The sequence below is a fragment of the Zeus faber genome, assembly GCF_960531495.2.
Source record: "Zeus faber genome assembly, chromosome: 3".
Lineage (NCBI taxonomy): Eukaryota > Metazoa > Chordata > Actinopteri > Zeiformes > Zeidae > Zeus > Zeus faber.
The window spans coordinates 10613012-10634655 of NC_137190.1; the positions used below are offsets into that span (position 1 = coordinate 10613012).

General features: G+C 45.5%; 2 protein-coding genes across 2 annotated transcripts; both read right to left on the reverse strand.

Annotated features, from left to right (window-relative positions):
* Position 1: 1 nt before the first annotated feature.
* dpep2 (dipeptidase 2) lies at positions 2-18012 on the reverse strand (the record flags this gene model as incomplete). Its single annotated transcript, XM_079997984.1, is given in 12 exon segments — positions 2-534; positions 4086-4221; positions 4902-4977; positions 5113-5197; positions 6557-6571; positions 6575-6733; positions 7609-7678; positions 7930-8080; positions 9070-9199; positions 10010-10136; positions 10440-10576; positions 18001-18012. Coding segments are annotated over 12 exon segments (1314 nt in total). The 3' UTR covers positions 2-318.
* A 147-nt stretch (positions 18013-18159) lies between these two features.
* Positions 18160-18990, reverse strand: LOC307228346 (ribonuclease P protein subunit p25-like; the record flags this gene model as incomplete). Its single annotated transcript, XM_079997985.1, has 1 exon — positions 18160-18990. One exon carries the CDS (start codon positions 18988-18990, stop codon positions 18160-18162), a length of 831 nt encoding a protein of 276 aa, XP_079854111.1.
* Positions 18991-21644: the final 2654 nt, after the last annotated feature.

Here is a 21644-nt window from a genome sequence, read left to right on the forward strand (position 1 = left end):
CTTGTCTGGAACTAATTGTTATTATTAGTATCATTTATAATAAACTACAATTTACAATTTATTTGCATTGCCCACATATTGAGTTAAATAGAAATATATATATGTATAGTCAAGCGCCATACTACATACATATATGTTTCAGTCAATAAAATCACAGTATTCTACCAGCCAATCAGAGCCCAGTATTTATCCAGCCAATTAATTTGCAGAATCAGAGTATTCTTCCAGTTCATAAGAGCACAATATTCACACAACCACTCAGAGCGCAATATTGTCCCGGCCAATCCGGGATATCCAGAATCCAAAATATTGCCATAATCAATAAAGTGCGTAGAAGCTGGAGAGCAGGAGAAGCGTGGTCCAGAGGAGCGTGCCGCCAGCGCCCGGAGGAAATGCGAGGGCCCTGGAGACGTCAGCCCTGCCGGCCCCTCCCCGCAGGTTCGGGGGGCTGAGGACCAGCCTGCACGGGCCCTGCACCTCCTGAGGGCTGATCTGGACCTCACTGGGAAGCGTCGCTCTCAGCTGGTCACGGACCTGCGGGGATGGAAGTGAAAATGCAAAAAGAAAAGCAAAAGTAGTCATCAAGGCAATGCAATGTATTTGTCTAGCCTGTTTTTCATACATGAGGGTTATAATTCAGGGTGCTTTACATAAGACGTAAAAAGGCACGGTATTGTTGGAGAGTCCCTTGTAGTGGAAAATACTGAACGAACCCTATTCCCACTTGTAACACCATATCTGATTTACTAACAACAGGAACATTATGTACTGTTAGCCTGTCGGGCAGGTCACAATTGAAACTGTTTACCCGAGATGTTGAACTTGTTGGAACTGCCTTGTGGCCAAAAGGGAAGTGGCCTTTCACTTGTTTGACCTACTGCACCCCACCAGACCATCTGGACAGGAAACCAGACTCCACCCTCACAGTTACGGCCCATGCGACCGTTGTGATATAAGCCCCCCGGCTGGTTCGTTGCTGTTACTCTGTGACATGTAAAGTGCTCCCCGCTGATTGCAATCTTCTATACAATAGAGTTGGACGAAGTGACAGTTGTGGTATTTTCTGTTTAACCTGAACTCTCTTACCCCACGCATCGTCCCCCGTCCGAGTGGCTGCAATTTACACGACACCCTCCTCATTTTGTTGGCATTGGAACCAGTCATACTGAAGGAGTGGAAAACAGTCCGAATCGTATCCCGTGTTTGAGTCCTCACACATGGAGTTGGCTTGCAGCTCCAAAGCAGCGGGTCTGAATCGTGGCTCTTTTATTTGACTCTAAAAAGTTTAAAAAGTTGATGAAACGTCTCTGAGGGACATGCAGAGTTTAATGCTGTCTGTGCCTCACAACCTCACCACAGGGGTGCCCCAAGGCTCGGTGCTAGGACCCCTCCTCTTTGCCATATACACCACCTCACTGGGCCCGATCATCCGCTCACATGGCTTTTCATATCACTGCTATGCGGATGATACTCAACTCTATCTGTCCTTCCCGCCAGACGACCCTACTATCTCGACGCGGATCTCGGATTGTCTCACTGACATATCCACATGGATGAAGGATTATCATCTTCAACTAAATCTGGCGAAAACGGAACTGCTGGTCTTCCCGGCCAAACAAGGTATTTATCACAACATTGATATTAAAATCGACTCTCTATCTCTTGTTCCTACCAAGGCTGCAAGGAATCTTGGTGTCATTATTGATGACCAACTGACATTCTCGGACCATGTTGCCGCAGTCTCCCGGTCCTGCCGCTTCGCACTACTCAACATCCGAAAAGTCAGGCCGTACCTGACCCAATATGCCACTCAACTGCTGGTACAAACCTTGGTGATGTCCCGTCTCGACTACTGCAATGCCCTCTTAACAGGCTTGCCGGCCTGTGCGGTGAAGCCACTTCAGATGATACAGAATGCGGCGGCGCGACTGGTGTTCAACCAGCCAAAGAGGGCACATGTCACTCCGCTGCTCATCGAGCTCCACTGGTTACCTGTAGCCGCCCGCATCAAGTTCAAGTCTCTTATGCTGGCCTACAGAGTGATTGTTGGGAATGCTCCCGCCTACTTAAATGCTCTTGTAAGAGCACATGTTGCCCCCCGGATGCTGCGCTCGTCAAATGAGCGTCGCCTGGCTCTGCCGGCCATACAGCCACGGCAATCCAGGCTATTCTCATTTGTAGTTCCACGTTGGTGGAACGAGCTGCCAAAAATGACCAGAGCGGGGACCTCCCTCTCTGTCTTTAAGAAGCACCTGAAGACCCAGCTCTTCAGTGAGTACCTCCTGTCCTAATCTACAATTACTTTGCACCACCTTGCAGTATTTATTGTTACACCAATGTTGTTGTTACACTAATCTCTGTCGCAATGTAGCTGAATGTTATTCTCCCTTGTAAGTCGCTTTGGATAAAAGCGTCTGCCAAATGACTAAATGTAAATGTAAATGTAAATGTAATCCGTTTGAATGGAACCGTGAGGTTGGGATGTTCCACACGGAGTGATTTCCTTCCACAAAGACACCGTGAGGCCGGACTCTGTGGACTACAGGTATAAGACAGCCAACTTCTCATTCTTAAATAAAGTTAAAAATGCTATTTTTTAATATGATTGTTATTTTTAAATATCATTAAGTCATAACACGCAACAAGTTGATTTACAAAGGTTGATATAAAAAGACATATCATTGATTGATGCGATATTTTGTTGTGTCGTCCGCACTTTTAAACTCCTTAATAATTCCGCTTCTATAAAACATGTATATTCTTACTGTTAAATAAAAGCCTGTTTGAAAACAAATCTGTTGTGTGTCGATGATGCTGTTACACATTCCCTCTAAACACAAAAACAATGCAGAGATTTCCCCATTCAGCAGGGTCTCAAGTCCCCATTTAGCAGGGTGTCAAGTGGCCGTGTGACAAGTAGCCATCCGGCTTTGTTGGTCCTCCAAGACATTTGCATCCTGGGAGATGGTTGAATGAAGCCAAGCATGGGGAAAACTTTGAGGGTGATTATCTTAGAAACACAGTTTTCTGCACCCTTGTCATTAACACGTCATAGCATTAAAAGTATTTGCCTAATTTGCACAAGTGACCTTGTTTTGAAGCTCTTATTCTTCACTTTCTATCACTTTCTATCATAGCAGTTAATGCTGCTGTGATAGAAAGGTGTCAGAACACACAGTGCATCACAGCTCGCTGCGTATGGGGCTGTGTAGCTGCAGACCGGTCAGAATGTTCATGCTGACCCCTGTCCAGTGCCGAAAGCGACTACAATGGGCACGTGAGCGTCAGAACTGGACCATGGAGCAATGGAAGAAGGAGGCCTGGTGTGATGATTCATGTTTTCTTCTACATCATGTGGATGGCCGGGGTTAGAGTCCGATCCGATCGAGCATCTGTGGGATGTGGTGGAACAGCAAGCTCGATCCATGGGGGCCCCACCTCGCAAATTACAGGACTTAAAGGATCTGCTGCTAACGTCTTGGTGCCAGATACTACAGGACAACTTCAGAGGGCTTGTGGAGTCCATGCCTCCACGGGTCAGAGCTGTTTTGGCGGCATGAGGAGGACCTACACAATATTAATGGTTATTAGCGGTGGTTTTAATGCTGTGTCTGATCTAAGTGTATGTATATGTGTACAAACCACCACCCTGATGCAGCCAAATCCCAAGAGAATCTAATTCAAATACGCCTTTGATTAGTTTTTTACTATTCCCCTACTTTTCTTCCTTGTTTCTCTTGGTCTCAGAGAAATATAAAAACATTGGTTTTGGAACAGTACTTCATAAATACTGCCAGTTTTAAGTCTATTTTTCTTCACGGCTTGCATTGAGAAAAAGCAACCCTCCGAATGCGGGGAAAATGAAAACAAAACACACACACACACACACACACGCAGACACACACACACACACACACACACACACACACACACACACACACACACACACACACACACACACACACACACACACACACACACACACGCACACACACACACACACACACACACACCAACAACCCTTCATCTATTTCCGCTGTTTACCAGAGGGACATTTTTTCATCGACATTATCTATATATCTCACCCTCTCCACTTCCTCAAAAACTCTCAGGAAATTAAGTCGAAGGACTCCGGCCACCTCGTGCTCGGGCCAGTTCCTGCGGAGAAGCTCCTGAATCAGTGCGGGATACTTGGAAACATCCTCCAGTCCCAGAGGGAAGCTGTAAACACAAAACACGCAGCCTTTTTAACCCCGTGCCATTTAGTTACCGCGGAAATGTAATTATATTTCAATGGTATTTGTCTTGTACGTTTGACGTATTGTGTAACAGACTGTAAATCAAGGGCAATTTTAACATTAGGCATGACAAAATAAGTTTGATTCATTTGTCACGTGTGCCAGAAGCTTCAGGCTGAATCTACTATGCTGTAACATAAAACCCCCACAAAACACATCGAGGCATGAGGGACATTTGAAGGAAGGAAGATTTCAGGGAACTCATAAAAGTCATTTCCTATGGCGTTATAGATGGAAAAAAAAAACCTCCGCGATTAAACTTGGGAAAGACCCATTCTAACCATTAAGATCCACTTTTCATTTATTTTCTCGAACGGTTTGTGCTTATATGACCTTCTCGGACCTTGTTGGCAAGATTATACATGGGCTATGTAATATTATGTACTGTAAGTTATATAAGGATAAGTAGCTATGACTGGACACATTCTAGGTATAAAGGACTATTCAAAATGCACATTCTAAAACTCTTAAAGCATTTTTTTTACTAAAAATTATATGGTTGGTATTGCTCGCAGGAGAAAGGCCCGATAAGACTGGCCCCCTTTACACGTGTAAGGGTGGTTTTTGTTTTCTTGAGTCTATAAACTCAACTTGTTTTCGTACCCGACAGCGCCTTCAAAGTCTCCCCCGATTCCTATGGATTCAGCTCCAATCACCTTCCTGATGTGGTCAAAATGGTCTATGTGCACCACCAGGAAAAAAACAAAACAAAAAAAAAAAAAAACACCGCAGCCATTAAACAAAAAGCAATTCCGCATTCCCAAACCAGATCAGAAAAGCCTGACAAGCGGCTGACGAGGAGCGGGCCCCTCACCGGCCACGGCCGAGACGTTGGCTCGGCTCCCGCAGGCGATGAAGCCACTGTGGAGATTGACCATGATCAAACCCCGGTTCCTTTTCTGAAAGACACAGCGGAGAAGCGCAGAGATAAACACACAGAGAAGCATTAACAAACAAAAAAAAGGGGGGGGGATGGGGTGGGGGCCAATGTAATAAAAGTCACAGAGCCATTATCTCAGTCTCGACACATCTCCCGTCTCCTGGAGACACGGATTCGGTTTTTGCAAAATGAACTGGCATTTGTGCTGCTGCAGGCCAATTTGCTTGAAAGAGCTTGGCGTTTGCTGTGATCCAACCCGACTCTGGACGAAGGTGGGAAAGACTGCCGAAGGACTGTTGAAACATTCTTACATAGGGACAGGCAGTGTGGTGTGTGAAGACAGAAAGAATTGTCACTACAGTTTGGTGCTACAGCGGAGGAGGAGGACGGGAGACTCCACCGAAACTGAGTTAAAATTAAATTAACTGATTGTGACTTGAAATGAATAAGGTGGTGCAGCGGTCGTAGATAATTACGATTATAATTAGCAAACAGGGCGTCATCAAGATAGCTGGGTGCAGCATTTCACCATGAGCTTCGATATAAAACTTTAAAATAAAATCCCTTCATGACTTTTCGACTTATCGTATTTTAGTGCTTAACGATGATTTTGTTGTCATTTTATAAATATTTGGAATGGAGAAGTACATTATAAGTAATAGTATATGTTTTTTTCAATTTTACATCGACAGTATATTCAGATATATTTTTGTGTGTACATTTTTTTTTTTGAGGTAGAGATTGAGTTTATTTGATTTAATCTTATTCATACTTCTTCACCATACTTGTAGGACTGCATACGAGAAATAGGACATCTTGAAACAGAAAGGCAATTGCACAGTCGATCTTGACACTTTACTGTTAAATGTCAAGCTCAAATATGCGATTGCCTTTCTGTTCTTGCCCTGTGATGTGTGGGGGCGGTGTGGTTTAGGTCTAGGTCATTGGGCCCGGGTCGGGTAGAGGGCGGCTGTATGCCTGTTTCCCGTCAGAGCAATCAACAAGCAACAGGTAAAACCGTCATCCCCACAAATGCACGGGGGGGAGCCCCTGTCATCGCAACGTTCCATCTGCTCCCCGCCTGTTCCATCTTGCCACTCTCTTCAATAAACTGGTGTGTTTGCAACATCTCTGCCTGTGTCTCTGTGTCGAAGGGCCCTGAAAAAGCCACTCGGGGGGCATGCTAGGCGGAACTGCCATGGACCCGCAACGATATTTCGGATAAAAGAATGTTGCACGCACAACCAAAAGCAAACCAGCAATGTGTTATTATCCTGAACATCTCTGCCTCCTGACCGGCCCCGGTGGCCCTTTTTTTTTGCCACTGCAGTCTAGTGATTTTAAATAAGCATTGACCCCATCGATCAGTGCCCCTCACCAGTTGGTGCAGCAGTCAGTCAGGGACGTTGCGGCTGTGGTTGCAGACGGAAAAGGAGGACGAGTGGCTGAAGACGACGGGAGCCCTGGAGACGTTGAGCGCCGCCCGGGCTGTTTCCCAGGAGCTGTGGGAGAGGTCCACCATCATGCCCAGCCGGTTCATCTCCCGCACCACGGCCTGGGACCAGGTCGCGCGCACCCAGCATGGCGGCCGCCATCACAGCGCCGTTAAAACAAGGCAACACAACGACATCCCATTGAGGGGGATGGCTTTATAGGCACGAACGAAGACGCAAGCAAGGCGGCGGGCGAGGAAGAGCCATTTGGATGAGTGAGCCGAGTTGGCAGGAAATAAACACCTTTCTACATCAAGAGCAGTTTTCCACGATTAAGAAGAGTTTCACAGACAAGTTGAGAACATTTTTGTACTTCTCTAAAATATTCTTGTGAACTGGGTCTAATTGTTAGAAGGCAAGAAGGCAAACCTTAAAGACTGTGGTGCAATGACTTTTACAGAATCCCTTCCACAATTATGTCAAGGTTTAAAAGAGCATTTTCAAGACCCAAATGACATTACATTACATGACATTACACGACAATACATCATTCGGCCGAGGCTTTTGTCCAAAGCGACCCATAATAAGAACATTAGCACTCAAACCAACTGCACATCAGAGCAAACCCCCACAACGAGTAACAATGCTTAAGTCAAAGTGCTTTGGATATTTTGGGGGTAAAATCATGGTTCTAAAGTGCTAATCAACATGAGAACATTGCAGAGTGCATTTGTTTATTCAGCAACTGAGAATGATACGTTGTCTTGTGTGATGTGTTCACCACTCTTATGTGTGCACCATTAAAAAAACAAAAGACAGTTTAATTCAAGGTTCAAATGTTTTTTTTCCTTTCAGTAAAGGCCGTTTAAACCTGATATGTTTTTAATATCAATTATTAAAAAAAAAAAAACCTAACATTTGTCAAAATCTGTGCAAGTAGCACACACAGATGTGTGAAAATGCTGGAGTATTTGACGTGATATGAGATTTATCTTACCTGACCAAAGGACGTAAGGCTGTTGTTCTTTCTTTGAAAGACATTATGAATTTGTGAAGAAGATTCGGCCCTGCAAAAAATAAAAAATATATAATTGAGAGAATAAAAAAACAACAACTAGGTGAACAATGTAAAAATGTTATATTTAACACATCGATGGATTCACTCTAATATCAGCGTCTGTGTAAGAGACTCCCTACAGACTGTAATTGCATTTATGTACATTTTGAACACCTATAAATTATACAGCTCTTTAGCCATAACATAAGCGTATAATGGTATTTGTAGCATTAAATAGGCTCTGAAAACAGGGCGTGTCACCATGGTGTGTTGCAGGTGTGTGTGAGGGCCATGGAGCGGACCCCGAGCTGGTAGAAGAGTCGCAGGGCCGGCAGGCTGCTGTCCATGGAGTGTCCGCCCTCCACGCTGATCAAACACGCGATCTTACGCCTCATCTCCGAGTTCTTCAGATCTGCAACAACGCACACGTGCGCGGCCACGGATACGTGCACACACGCACAGGCGAGGAAGATTGCACGTTACGAGAGCGTGAGGTAACGGTCTGCAAGACCACCGTGGTAAACCTCTTGGTCGGAGCACCAGAAATAAGAAGTCTATTATAAATGAGGGGGGCGCCAGTGTTGCTGAGAAAATGAGTAGAAGAAAAACGAGCAATAAACAATTCCAACATTTTCTTTTCTAATCATTCTCACTGATGGAGCATCTCAACATGATTACTTAGCAAGTCAATATTTTGAGCTGGTGTCTCATAATTATGACTTAGCAAGTGAAAGCCACGGCTTTTTAAAAAATCTCCTGATGATGAAATACTGCACGATAATTATAATAGAATGTCATAATTATGATTAAGTTTCTCACAGTCACATATTAAGTCAAGATCTGACATGATCACATCATATCGTTTCCTGAGCTTGGACGGGATTGGATGTTACTTTGTGGATCAAGTCTGTTGACAAAAAACATTTGCCTAGTCTTCAAAATGTTCTTTCTTCGAATTAGTCTGATATTGTGCAAGCAATAATAATAATAATTATATATTTCTAAATAAATAAATAAATAAATATATATATAGTTATTGCCTGCACAATATATCCAATGCAATAATATCAGTCTAATTCTCAGAATTAGTCTGATATATATATATATATATATATATATATATATATATATATATATATATATATAAATAAACTAAAGAAATCTTTCTAAAGGAGGCACAGTCAGAAATTGAATATAATCGTTTCTTTCAAATCAAAGCAAAATAAATTAAGCCAATTATGGGATCATCATGGATGTCTATCCCCATTTACTCCGAGAATAAATCTCCGACCCTACCGACGGTACTTCTTCCTAGAGAGGGTTGAGCTGTGAGGACTCTGGTATGGCACTGTGTGACTGCGGTACACGCCCCGGACTGCGCCTGCGGCCTGTGTATCTTACCCGCCGCAGACGTTACCAGCTCCAGCTCTTGGTACTCGCTGCACATGCGTCGCACCAGGTCGATCTGCTCCAGCGTCAGCCTCACGGCGTCCTTCTCCTGGGCCCCACACAGCACGTACACTGCAAACACCTAACAATTGGAATACAAGAGATGGGGGCGGGTGGGGGCACGGGGGCGCTCAGTGGACGCCGCCGTCTGCCTTTGTTCTTAATACAACGTGCACTGAAATGGACACTGGCACCTGGAACACAGTCACAGAGGACGCATTTCTGAGCATGAAAGGATCGGGTGGAAACACGACTCCGGAGCTCAGTTTGTTTGGTTGGCTGGTGTATAACTTGAATCTGCGTTTCCATGGTGAGGCTGGAATATGTTTAGTTAGCTGAAAGTACCTTTAGGCCCTCTGAGTTTGATGACTTACAAGGATTCAAAGAATCCGCAGCGCTAAACCCCTTATTGTCGCTGTTGTTGGGCCCGGCAAAAATAATAAAAAATTAAATGAACTTAATAAGATAACAACTAAATTAATAATAATAAATTAATGATAAACCTAAATAAAGCAATAATGAATAAATAAAATGACAATAAATCAAATAACACTACACAAATAAATAAATAAATAAATAAATAAATAAATAAATAAATAAATAAATAAATAATACATTTACTTGGAGATAAAATTGAGATCTCAATAATAAAAAATATATTAGCAAAATATAAAAATAATATTCAGAGCTCACACAATCACATGAAATAAACCAAGGCACTTTTGTATTTTTTGGAAGTGCATTCAAGTTCACCCCACCACCCCCTGCCCACCACCCCACCTTTTCATGAAAAAATTGTCCATTTTAGGCAAAAGTAAATCTTAATGTAATTCTCAGGGCAGACCTCAAAAGGAAAGGGTAGATAACAGTAAAGGACGGTCCCCTGCTGTACCTGAGCCTGGACGTGGCCCGCCTGCAGGCGGCTGATGTCGGTGGCCAATCTGCTGATATTATGAAGGTCAATTTGGCTCAGGCGGTTATTATGAAGGATCCTCAGCTGGAGAGCTAGGTCATTATGACTGGCAGATGGACACACACACACACACACACACACACACAGATTGAGGATAACATGGAGAGAGGGGAAATCATTTTAATTTTAATTTAGTGAAAATAAATCTCATTCCTTTTTTTTTTTTCTTTTTTTTGGTATTGAACGGAATTTAAGGTTATTTTTAACTAACTCCTCGGATTCATTCTGTGTACGTAATAGTTCTACCTAACAGAACGACTCCACTACAGTAGATCCATTAAGGGCCGCACACACAGGGCCGGAGCAGCTTTCCCAGATGCTGCATCTCAGGACCCAGGACCAGACTCACCCATCTATAAGGGGATATTTGGACATCAGGTCGTGCACTCTCTCCCTCTCGGTGTATCCAGACAGCAGAGCACACAGGGAGCAGAGGAGGGTGGTCTGCATCCACACACCATGGAAGTTAACGGTAGGAGGCATTTTCTAAAACAGAGACATCCAATGGGTATGAGAGGAACGCGCATGTACATTTTAAATAGAATCAAAATAAAAACAGGCTACAATTCCCACCGTGGATTTTCGAGGAGGAGGTTGTAGTAGGATTTTTAAAGTCTTACTTGCCAGGTCGTCCAGGTGATCGGGCTGCTGTTTGACAAACAAATGAAGCTTCCAGCTCTCCAGTTACCAGCAGCACGGCTTCACACTATAGTTTTTACTCACTTTGCACTTTCTGTGTGTTTAAAAAAAACAAAAAAAAACAAAAGACGACATGTTTTGCTGCTTCCCCCTGCTGGGCAAATGAGAGTTTCACCACAATTATTACTGTTATTATAAAAAATAAAAATAAAAATCCTCAGACCATGTAGGAGAAGACGGAAAAATGTATTAATTATTATTATTTGCAGTTGAATAACAACAACAATAATAATAATAATAATAATAATAATAATAATAAAATGAATAGTTCTTATTATAAACACATTAACTTAACTTAAACACAGGCTTCTGATAGATAGAAATCTTATCCAATTCAGTGTGTGCGTGTTTGTGTGCGTGTGTGTGTGTGTGTGTGTGTGTGTGTGTGTGTGTGTGTGTGTGTGTGTGTGTGTGTGCACATATGTCCTCAGATGACCTATCAGACCGATTAATCATGGATCAAATTACAACAAATTATCCAATTATTCAGATCCATCAACCTTGTTTTTCCCATCACATCCCACCAAGATTTAACAGCAAACCATGACAACCGTGTTTGGTATATCTACAGGATGTGATTTTGGTAACCATAGCATCTGAGAGCCACATCCATTTAGAAAAAAACAAAAAAAAAAAAAAAAAAAATTAGGGCTTTTGGGCAAACTCTGGCTTGTTTACAGTCTAAAACCCCCTGCAAATGATGATATTTATCTGTCAGTGTATTTATGCAGAGAACTAATGGATGAATTTGTACTTTCAGCATTTTCTAGGAAAGGGAATAATCACATCTTATTCCATCTTCACAGCATTAGAGAGCTTTTTTATAGGGGGGGGGTGGGGTTGTCTTTTTTGTTTTCAATATTGTGACACAGTACAACAACGCCATAGTGATGGTTTGTCTACTCAGCCTGGTACTTCAAACGTCAGTTATTCTCTTTACTAAGAAAATAATTTCCTTCTTGGATTTTCAATTCTACTCAGATTTGGCACATTTATGCGCTTGGAAAGATGCTTCATGCAACATATGTGATTTGTTGCCCAACATGTCATTCCAAAACAACAAAATTATTCCATTGACACAATGTGGATGGACTATTTCCATATTACAGGACAAACACGAATAACAAATCCTGTGTTTTTTTCAACAAAAACAAATCTGCACAAGTTCCAATAAATGATGTTGATGGCAGACAAAGCATCAAGACCGCTGTCCATTGCCAGTAAACTGAGGGGGAAAATGAATTTTCAGCCATTTGGCTGAGATAATACCACTAACGATCCAGAAAATAAGATTGTCTGCAGCTTCCATTTTCTCAAAATTTTGTATTAAATCTGTAAAATCTTATTAGACACAACAATTAGTGTTCGCGGAAATGAAAGTGCATTCACCGCTGTTTATCTTCATTTGCAAAGCTTGTAAGCCACGCACACACACACACACACACACACACACACACACACACACACACACACGTACACATACTGCGTACATGCACACACACACACACACACACACACACACGTACACATACTGCGTACATGCACACACACACACACACACACACGTACACATACTGCGTACATGCACACACACACGCATATACACACACACACACACACACGCACACACATGCACACACACACGCACACACACACACACACGCACACACACGCACACACACACACACACACACACACACACACACACACACACGCACACACACATACAAGTACACCCACAGCGTTCACCATCATTATAAGCTTATACACAGTAAGATAGGAATGAGGGTGTAGTTGCCCCAAGGTTTTAGCCAGGAGAGGGCAGCAAGAGACAAATGACACCTTTACCAGAGCAGCACCTTCACCCCTCTTACTGACTTCTAGACCCCAAAAAAAAATCAAGAAATGAAGAAAAATACCATCAATAAATAACATAAATAACATGAATGAATAACATAAATATCCTACAATGCCTAAAGGTTCTCTCGGTAAAAATAGTTTTGCCTCAAATTTGTTAAGCAAGTCAACGGCACAAATTCACTTTTGATAACACTTTAAAGAGAAATCACCATATTCATTTCGTCGTTTTTTCCCTTTTTTGTTTCTCTTCATCCGGCCATCGTCTTCATTTTTTTTTTTTTAAGGAGGAATGTAAGGACGCCGTGGTCCCTCAACTTTCTCATTCCTCGCGCCCCGGATTCTGGCAGCGCCGCACTCAGTGTTCATTATCTGCACTTACAGCTTTGACTTCAGCACGGCAATTACATCCTCAGCTGCACTGATTAATCCAACATGGAGGCATTTCACATAATGGCTTTGAAAAGACATTTCCAGACACTTACCAGGGAGAGGCTGGAGCACAGCTTGTTTATGCAGATAGACCCCGGCCCGTCATATTGCAATAAGACGTTTTCAATGGCTGCTTAAGTGTTCTCTTAACCTCTAGTGTAGACCGCGCTGGAAACAATGGCGGGTTGGAAAGTGATTAATTTAATCTATTTCGCTCCTGACATGAGATGGAGTTTTGCCCACCGCCATTTTTTTTAGCGAACGTGTGTTTGTACATTGTTGGGAATAATTTCGTTTGGGCGTTCATTAATGCGCCTCTGCCGCACCGCAATCTCTCCCGGCGATCGCGCGATCAATCAACGTCCCATTATTTGACAAGGCACGAGGAGACGACGCGCGAGCGAGGAATGTAAAAATAAAACAAAACAAAGAAAAAAAAACAAAAAACAACAACAACCAGCAACTTTTTTCCGACCGCCTCGGCGAGCGAGAGGAACGGCGACTTTTTCGAGGGGCCAACACGGGCAGAAAACACAGGGCCCGGTAAATATTCAATTTAAAGGATTCCGAGATAAGGCGAGTTTGAAAAATGGAGGCGGCGCCCATTCTTCTAGATAAGAGAAGACGGAGCCATCTGGAGGCTGGGAGATAGCGAACTCCCACGCCATCCCAGAGACCTCACTCTCATCCCCGGCAGAGGAGGGGAGGGGAGAAAAACGGAGCGCAAACAATTTCATTACGTCAAGTTCGAAAATAAATGTATGCACATCGGCTGCATGTGGTTGCCGGCTGCGGTGAGCGCCAGGATGCAGAGCGGTGCCTCTTATAATAAACGCCTCTTACTTTTCCACCCTTCACGTGGAAACGCTGCGTCCGCGGTCACAAGCCGGAGGATTTACAGTTCACTCTGATGGTTTATGTAACGTCACGCCGTGGCAAAAACGTTGCTCCGTCTATTGCGGATGAATTTAAAAAGAAAACAAAATTCACCCCCCAAGAAAAAACGCGGCGCTTCCTTATCAACGCTGCTGCCTTATCCAACTCCCAGCGCTGCCACCGTCCTGCATCAAGTTTGATTTTTAAAGCGCCGCGTTATTTATCTGAAGACGGGAGGAGCCCGCACGGCCTGCAGGGGTTTGCCCCCGCCGCGGCCCCACCGCCGCCGTCCTGCTCTGCACTTCCTTTTCCGAAATTAAAGCCCTTTTATGATTCCCAACGTGAATTAACATGCAGTGCCGTACACGGCGGGAAGCGGGCGCAAATCAATTCTCCACTTACTTTACGATGGCTTGTTTACGATACTTCCCTCCTTCTCCCCCGTGTTGATACGACAGCGTGCCTGTTCTTTCTCCCAAATGTTGAGAGCGACCATTCCAAAGCCCTGATTTTACTCCACTCCCCATGAGGCAATATTCCCAATATTACAACTGTCATGCGAAAAAAAAAAAAATGCATCGGTAATATCTGATGTGTATAACGGCCGGGGGATATTCCGATGGACGGGCCCAGATTATTACCAGATCATTTTCGGCTAAACGGCGGCACACCGACACCTCGAACCGCGTCACTTCTGGCGCGTTTAGATTCGCGCCGCGTGCATTTGATCCAGAAGCTGTTTAACCGCAGGGCGTTCACACTTTGGAGTGATGCGGGAGGGCTGAGTTTATTTTTTTTTTTGAGGGATGGGCGGGAAAAAAACAACAAAAAAAAAAACGCAGGCAAAATGTGACATTTATTGGGAGAGCCTCCGCTAAAAATGAGCAACGGAACGAACGGACGTGCCCCTTCCACCCGTTCACGACGTAACTCCCGCTGCACGGGTGAGCCGCATGCAGTCAGCTGTTTGATGGAATCTAAATAATATGCAAAAAACACATGCAGACAAATGATCCTTTCATTGCTTACAGGGGGGAGGGGATGGTTTCAGTTGAATTTTGCGCATCCGACCCACATGTTCTTTTCCTCGACTGTCGCGAGGAACCAAATATGGCGGAATCAAATGCCATGAAACACGCTGACATCACGAGGCTTCGCGTGGCTTTTGACTTGATGCAGAATGCGAAACCTGTTCAACAAACTGTTCAACTACACTCTGTTCGGGACAGGTTTTCAACTTACATCAGCATGTTGTTGTTTTTTTTTTTTTTTTTTTTTTTTAATATTGCAGCTAAAAGGGAAATGCACAAAACCACAGAAACCACAGATGTTACATCTATGTTTGGATATTATCCTCCCATATCGTGTTTTTATTTCATTTTGTTTTTACTGCTTCTGCATCGCTACTGTATGTTTGTTATTCTTTTTGAATTACTTTCAGCCGCCAGATATTTCTCACGCGTATTTCACGACGGAAATATTTTGTCACTTTGCCAACTCATCAATATTATGTTTTCCCGCTTGGCCCCGTGTGTGGCCCCGGGCCAAATAACTCGCGTGCAATAGGCAGAGTGGGATGATACTTTAATAGAAAGAGAGCGAGCGAACTGTGATTGGCTGAGACGGCAGTGGGCGGGACGGCCTTCTACTCTTTCTTTCTATTGAAGGAGACACTTGATTCTGAACCGAATGGTCCAATTCCTCTGGTGTTTTTTTTCTTTTTTTTTTTTTTTTTCTCCTCGTCCTTCTCTCTCTTCTCCGAAGGGCCAATCTGCATTGACGCACGGGCCTCATCTGGGCCCCGTGTCGCCAGTTGAACAAGCCCGGCATGAGATACACCAAAGACAATAAACATTTCATGTCGGGGCCCGGCTTTGCGTCTTTGCACGCGCCCCTTGATGACTTGATTACATCTTGGAAAGCGAATCCCTTTTCTGGAAAAAACAGACCCTCGGCCGCGGATAACCTTGTCCTCGGCAGAGTACGCCGCCTTGTTGACTCCTCCACAATGTTATTTCGCGCCGGCCGCATTGGATTTAGCTTTGGGGTAATGATTTTGTCACTGTGTTTTATCTGACCCCTCACTCAGGCGCGCCGCTTCCGCTATCCCCTAATTACCCCCTCTGCATTTTCACACTCGGCCCAGAATTCTAAATGTTTGATAGCGGGATTCAGGTCGATTTAAGATTTACCCCTCGCCGGCGCTATCTGCGTGACCCGCATCGCTGGCTGACTGTCCCGCAGGCACCGCGGTGGAAGCTGTTAACTCCGTGATAACGACGACCCCGAGCGATAACCTTCCGGCGGGTCCTCGAGGACGCGCGGCTCGCCCCGCGCGGCGCTTATTGCTGCCGCGGCGTTTCCTTATTCAACCTTGGCTTCTTTGTTTTGCTCTGATTCATTCGGCGCGTGGGGCGAGGGGAGGTTAATCCCGTCGCCGGGGCCCGACCGGCCGGGCCGCACCGCTGTGTGCCGCGTTGTCATTTCTGTCGCCTCAAAAGGTGAATTCGAGCGACGGGCGTTCCCTCCCTCTCCCTCTCTCTCTCCCTCTCTCTCTCTCCCTGCCTCTCGCGTGTGCGTGTGAGCCCATTGCAGAAACGTTACGGCGGCCAAGATTCCTTTTGATTCATTTACTTTATTAGGCGGCGCTCTGCCTTTGCAGATTTTCATTAAGATCAAGTGAACGCGCCGCAGACAAGACTCAACTTGGGAAAGGGTTATTATCCTCAGAAGACATGGTTGATTAAGCAGAAAGGGGGGAAGTTCTGAGGCCCACCGCGACAATACCATTCTCCCGGGGAGCAATTCCTAATTATGAGGTTTTGTTTAGGGTCAACCCTTCAAAGCAACGTATGAAAAATCCGTAATGCATGAAAATCAATATGACCTCCTCTGGAAGGCGATTTAACTTCTGCCGCGCCTTGGGTGGACGCGTGTCTTTTTCATCCATTTGGACTGTAGTATCCGGCTCTACTTGAGCGTTTTTGTGGGAGGTGTTTTTTTTTTTGTTTTTTTTGCAGCTCAAATGATACCTTGCCGCGTGGAAAATGCAAGCGGGCAAATGCAAAAGAGTCAAGTGTAAAATGCTTTTGACCAGCGCAATTTTCCTGTCACTCACCCTCAAGTATATGGTGTGATCACGCGGTCCTGGCCCGGTTCTCAGACAATCTGTTGTGTGGCGGCGGTTGCTGGGGCTGCGTATTTTGCAGGAGCACAGGAGTGTGAGGCGCTGTCAAGCCCAGTTTTTTTTTAATCCTTTTCTCTACTTCCTTGTGTGATGTTGTTTTGTTATCTTAATGATTATCTGTGCCTGTATTTCTGCCCTCGGCGCTTCTGTCAAGCGAGGCTGCTGTGGGAGCGCTGTCTTATCATCGGCCATGTCGGTAAATCAGCTTTGACTCAGCTGAGACAAATTTCACCCGCGTTACTCTTATCCGTGGATCAGCACCCTGTGATTTTATTGCGTTTTTCCTTTTTTTTTTTTCAACCTTTTCATCTAGTTTCATTTAGGATTTCAAGTTGGAACATATTTGTTAGAAAGACAACAAAAAACAAACAAAACAAAAAAAACAAAAAACAAGAACAAGAACATATTTCCCCCTCCAAAAAAGTTTATTTGACTTTAAATTTCTGGGATATTTATTAATCAAAAAAAAAATGTTTTTCTCTTTATTTTGCAATATTGTACATGGATGGCTTCAAACAGATACCAGGGCATATCTTTTCGATTTTTTTTTTTTCACAGTCAAGTATGGTGGCATATCTGAGATAGTGAGATTAAGGATTTATTATCGTCATCATCGTCCACATGTGTTGAATGGGTAACTGCGAGCAGGAATCCAGAGCCCTGTGCAATTCATGGCTTTTGTTCATGTTGATGTGAAATGTGATGTGTATCCGTCACAGTTCCGACAAAACAACGACGGGCATCGCCTTATGGTTTTCATGGTTGTGAGACGCCTCGTCCGCTGTGTTTGAGAGACACGTCTCGTAAATGTGGTATGTACAGACGCGGGCGTTGAGGTCCCGGGGCAAACTGAGCTGACCTCCGGAGGCATGGGGCGGCTCCCCGGTCCTCCTCAGAAAGCAGCGTTCCGTCTGAGTGAGTGTTCTGATTGTCTCAGCACTGTGCTTGAGTGGAGGGCAGTGCAGAGCAAACTGCTCTCATTCATCCCTCTCCACTGTGTGACACCAGTTCAGTCCAGTCAGCGAGGGGGGATAATGGAGCCCCCCTCCCCCAGACACACTCGCTTACAGTCGGGAAAGCCGCTGAATGGCACTGCGCCGAGGGGTCTCTTGGTCGCCGTCTGTGGGGAGTCCGCGCCCTCCCTCTCCTCCCACAGTGCAGTGAGGGTCTCTGGCGGCTGGTAGCCGGGTTCCCTGGGGTCTAGGGGGTCCTTAGAGAGGAGGATGCTGATGGAGGGCACTGTCCTGTGCACCGTCATCTCTGAAGTGCCCCCCTCGTGGCTCTCCCACACCTCCTTCACCCCCTTGTAGCGCAGCTTGGTCAGCTGGTGCAGAGAGCCCACCTTCCTCTTCATGATCTCGGCGCAGGTGATGGTCTTGGTGACGGCTCGTCCGGAGCCGGTGAAGACGACCTGTCTCAGTCCGCCGCCGCCGCCGGCCGATCCTCCCCCGACGTCAACCTTCTCGCCCTGAATGCGAGCCATGGCAAAACCCATTAGGTTGCGGATTTTACTGCCCTCCTTCACGCGCATCTCCAGCACCCCCGAGGCGAGTCCTGGGAAGGGGCTGGGACCGTCCTCCTCGGTGCGGCAGATCTTCTTGAACCCGCCCTGACCCAGTTTGAGCGCGTTGGGAGGCGCTGGTACCAGGGTGGGCTGTACGGGGCTTGGCACGGCGTGGACCACCGGCGGCAGCGTGGCGCTACTGTAAACATGGCTCTGGTAGGAAGGACACGTCCCCGCGGTGACTCCTACATCCGTATGGATCTGTCGGCTCGCCTCCAAACCCGAGTGCTGCCGGACAGTCAGGTACTGGCTCTGCCCGCTGACCACTCCACAGCCCGTAAACATCTCGGCTCTGCTCACTTCCCAAGTTTGAATTGAAATCAGTCACATGCTGTTCCACGCGTAGAAATGACTCATTTTCTTTTTCTGACTTTTTTTTCAGCCAGCTTCAGTCAACAAAGTTTTCGGATTTCATATAAGCTTCATATGACTTTGCTTCCCAAGAGCGCTGCGATTGTAGTCTTTAACAGTGCCTCTCAGAGCGGGCTGGAGAAATAAGATAAACGCCCGGATGGTAAATTAAAAGAACTGCCGAGACGCTTCAATACATATATATTTTTAAAGCCTCTCAATTGCTTAGAGATTTACTATTTGCAAAGTGTTCAGTCGACAGAAAAAAAAAAAAAGAATAAAAAAAAAGACTTGGATTTGCTCTCTGCTGCATTTGTCTGCGTTTCATTTGTCTGCCTTCATCCTCAATAAACGGATAAGTTAATTGATTCTTCTTCAACCAACTTTTTCAAGAGAAAGAAAAAACTTATATCATAAACAAGACTCCACCTTTCTGTTCTGGTTCCTGTCCGCCGTCGCTGACTTGGGTCCACGGGCGTGTTTCCCTCGCGTTGAACCCGCGTGACCTCCCGCCAGGATTCAGTAGTTAAGTTTCCCGGTCGGCTTTGAACCCGTGGATGGGAGTTCTCCAGCCTGCGAGGATGGGTGGTCCATCTTCCCCTCTGCCTCCTCTCTCTCTCTCTCTCTCTCTCTCTCTCTCTCTCTCTCCTCCTGTACGGCCGAGGCCAGGCCCGTGCGGAGCGTCCCCCCCCCCCCCCGGGAGCCTTGTGCGTCCTCTCCAGTGATGCTCTGGGAAGTCGGCTCTGATCCCCACAAAGAGACGTAAGGGACAGGAGCTGCCTCACAAATGCTCACAGGAGGAGTGTCTGTGTGGTTGAGGGGGAGCATGAGGGGAAGGGGAGACAGCCCTCTTAAAGGCGCAGGCCTTTCATCTCTCTGATGAACACTCCTCCAGCGCCAAAGCCCGCCTTCCCGGAGACCTCGGAGGGGAGGGCCCCCCGCGCCCCCTTTAAGAGCCCGGGCGCAGATCCCCGGCAACTTTGTCAATCTCTTTAGAGGACGTTCCAGTGCATGTGTTCAATGTACATGACTGATTAAACCTGAGTTCTGGAATAGAGACCCAGTCAACCTTTAAAAATGCATTTTCAGCTGTGAAACAATGAATTAAATTAGCCCCGTTATAATTGAAAACATCCTTCAAAGAGCCAGTGAAAGTCAATGGCATTAAATTGCACTGTGCTTACCCTTTATCCTATTAGATGTTTTTGACCATTACAATTTACATAATGTGGCGTTAATAGCTTCATTGTTGAGGCAATCAAGTGGCGCAGTGCGAACGCCTGTCTCTTTGCGCCTGGATTATCACACTTGTACAAGGTTGGAGAACCCTCCTGATCAAGGACGCGGGGACTACAAAACCCATCGCACCACAGCACCCGGGTTTAAAAGGCGCTGCTGTAATTGTGTGGCCGTCTTCATTAGCCGGCTGGGGGTATCCGCGCAGGTGAGCGGGGATGGCTGGCAGGTGGGGTAATAAGCATCTTAATGGCCTTTCCATCACCTCCGGAGGGCGCCGGCCTAGTCACTCCCGCGCCGTGGCATCGCACAGACAGCCGCGCAGCCTCCCGCTCGGCCCAGCCTCCCGGCCCGACAGGTGGATTTGTTTTGGTGTGTGATTGACAGACGGGAGAATAGGTAGAGACAGCCTACTGAGGCTGAACCTACGCGCCCGAAAGAAAGAGGCGGACGACTCGTAACCACTCTCCGCTCACTCCGTGCCACGGTGCGCCGCACTTCACAGAGAATAGAAAAACTCACCGTGGCCTAGTCCAGTCTTTACCGTGAAGCTAATTTACAGTGGCGTGAGTATTATATCTGATCCCGATGGAAATCAGGGAAAAATAAGGAAAGCGAGCTTAGTGTTTTCCTGCACGAGCCATATCGGAAACATTAGGATTTTAAACATACTTTTTAATTACCATAAACTAAGAGACTAATAGACAAGTAAGAAATGAGATTTTTATTCTTCCATTTTTTTCTTGATTTCTTAAGTTACAATTGTGATTTGTTTTTGTTTTTTTTCCAGCATCATATGGTAGAGCTATTATTGATTTTCCGAAAAACAAAGGAACCAGCCACCACAGGAAGACATAGCAACAAATGTCTACTATCTGTGACATTGCCTTTTGTCTTTTTTTTCCTTCTTTCCAAGCTGAAAGGAAGATGGGAGGAGGAGTGAAAGAGAGCGAGAGAGAGAGAGAGAGAGAGAGAGAGAGAGAGAGAAAGAGAGAAAGAGCGAGCGAAGGTGGGGGTTCTGGAGCGCTCACCACCAAAGTGATCATTCTGTTGTTTGGAAGAAATTACCCTCATCAGTCATAGGGAGATACGCAGCTGCCTTCGGGGATCTGGTGATGTTACTGCATAACAAACTGTGTGTGTGCGTGCACGTCTTGAAAGATGGAGAAAGGGGGAGACGGGGCGGGGGGGGGTGAGACAGGGGGTAAAAAGGTGTCTGATTTAGGCGCAGGGAGGTTAAAAATGACATTTAAAGTGAGCCCGTACGACCCGTTCTTTACGAGAGGATTTCACCGCACAATTTGCGTCTCAATCCGCCACACGCTCGAGGGAAAATAAGAGATGCTGTGACG